Source organism: Perkinsus marinus (genome assembly GCF_000006405.1).
Source record: "Perkinsus marinus ATCC 50983 genomic scaffold scf_1104296959536, whole genome shotgun sequence".
Lineage (NCBI taxonomy): Eukaryota > Perkinsozoa > Perkinsida > Perkinsidae > Perkinsus > Perkinsus marinus.
Window position 1 is genome coordinate 1 of NW_003206397.1, and position 2,234 is coordinate 2,234.

At 47.8% G+C, this 2,234-nt stretch overlaps 1 protein-coding gene across 1 annotated transcript; it reads right to left on the reverse strand.

The window, feature by feature from the left end:
- Positions 1-107: 107 nt before the first annotated feature.
- Pmar_PMAR005672 (Charged multivesicular body protein 2a, putative) lies at positions 108-546 on the reverse strand (the record flags this gene model as incomplete). Its single annotated transcript, XM_002773080.1, has 3 exons — positions 108-236; positions 283-430; positions 476-546. Coding segments are annotated over 3 exons (348 nt in total), but the record flags the coding sequence as incomplete, so codon positions are not given.
- Positions 547-2,234: the final 1,688 nt, after the last annotated feature.

Sequence of the window (2,234 nt, forward strand, 5' to 3'; positions counted from 1 at the left end):
CCCTCCATCGTCTCAGTCAACTCAGGCAACTTGATGAGCGAAGACATAGCGTGCATTATCTGATACCACACCTTCGCCACTTCCTATCCACACTGCCCCACTCCCACCTGTGTTGAGCCCGCGACGGCCTCCCCCATTTTCATAGTCATCGCCGCCTGTTGCAACTGCATACTAACGCTGTTCATCTGAGCCTTAGCCATAAGCATCCTATCTCGCGTCTTCCTCGTCCGTACTATCTAACAATCCCATACCACACTTCCGACACTTCACGCCAGCAACTACCTCCTTCGCCAATATCCTTATGCTGGAGACCTCCTTCTTCCTCGCCAAGCCCTTTATCTCAAGCTCGACCTTCTTCTCTTCCCTCTCCATCTTCCCACACTCCCTGTCTATCTTCCTCATCTCCGACCGCAAACTGCGCTGCCATGCCCTACCATAATTCCACTACCTCCTACAACCTCCCCACTGCTACTACCGAGCTTGCTCTTTACTCATGGCCTGCTGCTGCGGTTTCGTCGTACGCGTGCCGAAGAAATTGAATTTCATCTATCGCGACCAGAACAGAAACCAAATAGCACCGCGCCTTCATCCATTAAAAACAAACTCAAACGCAACAGCCGTTCACTTCACTAATTAAGATCACCATGAGAAACTACTTATAACCGCTATAAAACCCCCAAAAACCCCATAGGGCCGCTCTAACGATTAAACACGCGAAGTTGGACATTTGCTATAAGCAGCAAGTCCTTTCAAGTCCTCACTGGTACCACTACGCTTTCAGCCTCACTTTCTTATCAACAGAAACGCTGGATTAAAAGGACCGATCCCCACCATGTTTTAAACTCTGGGGAAGTTTCGCCAACGTCAACTTCGGTGCAGATCTCTTTTTCCACCTACCACACCAGCCGCAATTCCCGTCCAACCGAGAACATAACGCATAATCATCGAACATATCTCCAGCATAGAGTGCCGACCTTCCTAAACGAATTCCACACCCGCCAACCTAACATTCATATTCCAATCGTTGCCCTACTACAGCTTTTCAATCTCAAATTCGACAAGTGAAAGAACAAATTAGAGATGAAATTTGATTCTCGACGAGTGGAAAGAGTTTTTCACGAAATGAAAGTTCAAATTCGAAATGAAATTTTTGAATTCGGAAACGCAAGTTCAAATTCGTCGAACACAAGACCAACTTCGACCAATGAAGCTCAGAGCTCAGACTAGGCAAGCAAACATTTATTCCAACACTGCCTGATACATAGTAGTTTTCCTCAACCACGAAGCAATCGACCGCAGAGAGGACTATGAGCTCCAAGCAATAGGAGACATTATTGATCATCAACAACAACTTATCACTGTCATCTTCATCTCGTTGTTGATATGAGCCTACGTGGATGAGGTCTCGAACCTTTATGGGGAGAGTGAATTCAAGGAGTTTATCACAGAATTGGTCTATAGGAACGTAGTCCGCGTGATGACGTTACTTGTCGAGTAATGAACGAGTGGCATCTCATCGAGTTCGGGTCTGATATAATTTCGCAGATGTCCATGGCAGGATAGTCGAAAATGGCAAGTGCCGATCCATCGGCATTTCGAGTCAATCCACACTAACCCAATGATCCCTTAGATGGGTGTTTATTTCGTTTGAAAAAATGACAGAAAAATGTTCCCTCCCGGGATCGAACCTGCGTCCTCGCTGCTTGCCAGAATTGAATAAGCGATGCTTCCTCAATTCTACCCACGCTTCCGAAGCGTACGGGCCCCCGTGCACCTGTGTGCAGGAAGGAACGCTCCAGACTAGGACCCTAGTGGGACCGATGGCTGGCAAGATTCCTCCGTAAGCTCATCCCCCAAGCTATAATCTGATCCATCAGTGCCGCAGGATTCCGATGCGGTTCACTGCTATGGCGCAGGGTGTACCCAACTAGCACGCATGCTTGCCAGTCGGACAAATCGATTGACATGGCGCGCGCTATCTAGTCCGCGCCTGCAATTCTGTGAGGGAGTTGAATAAACTGCCAAACGTGGGATCCATGATCTGCGGAGGGGAGTAGAAAACTTTATTGCGTCCCTGTGCACTCTCCTCATGCTACATCAACGTGCAGGAACTTCAGAGGTCAATCGACCTGAGGGAACTCAAACACTTGTCCTTTGGTGACGTAGACTATACATTTAGTCCACACATGTCTATAACGTTGATAATAGGCTCCCCGAGATAGGACTTTTACCGT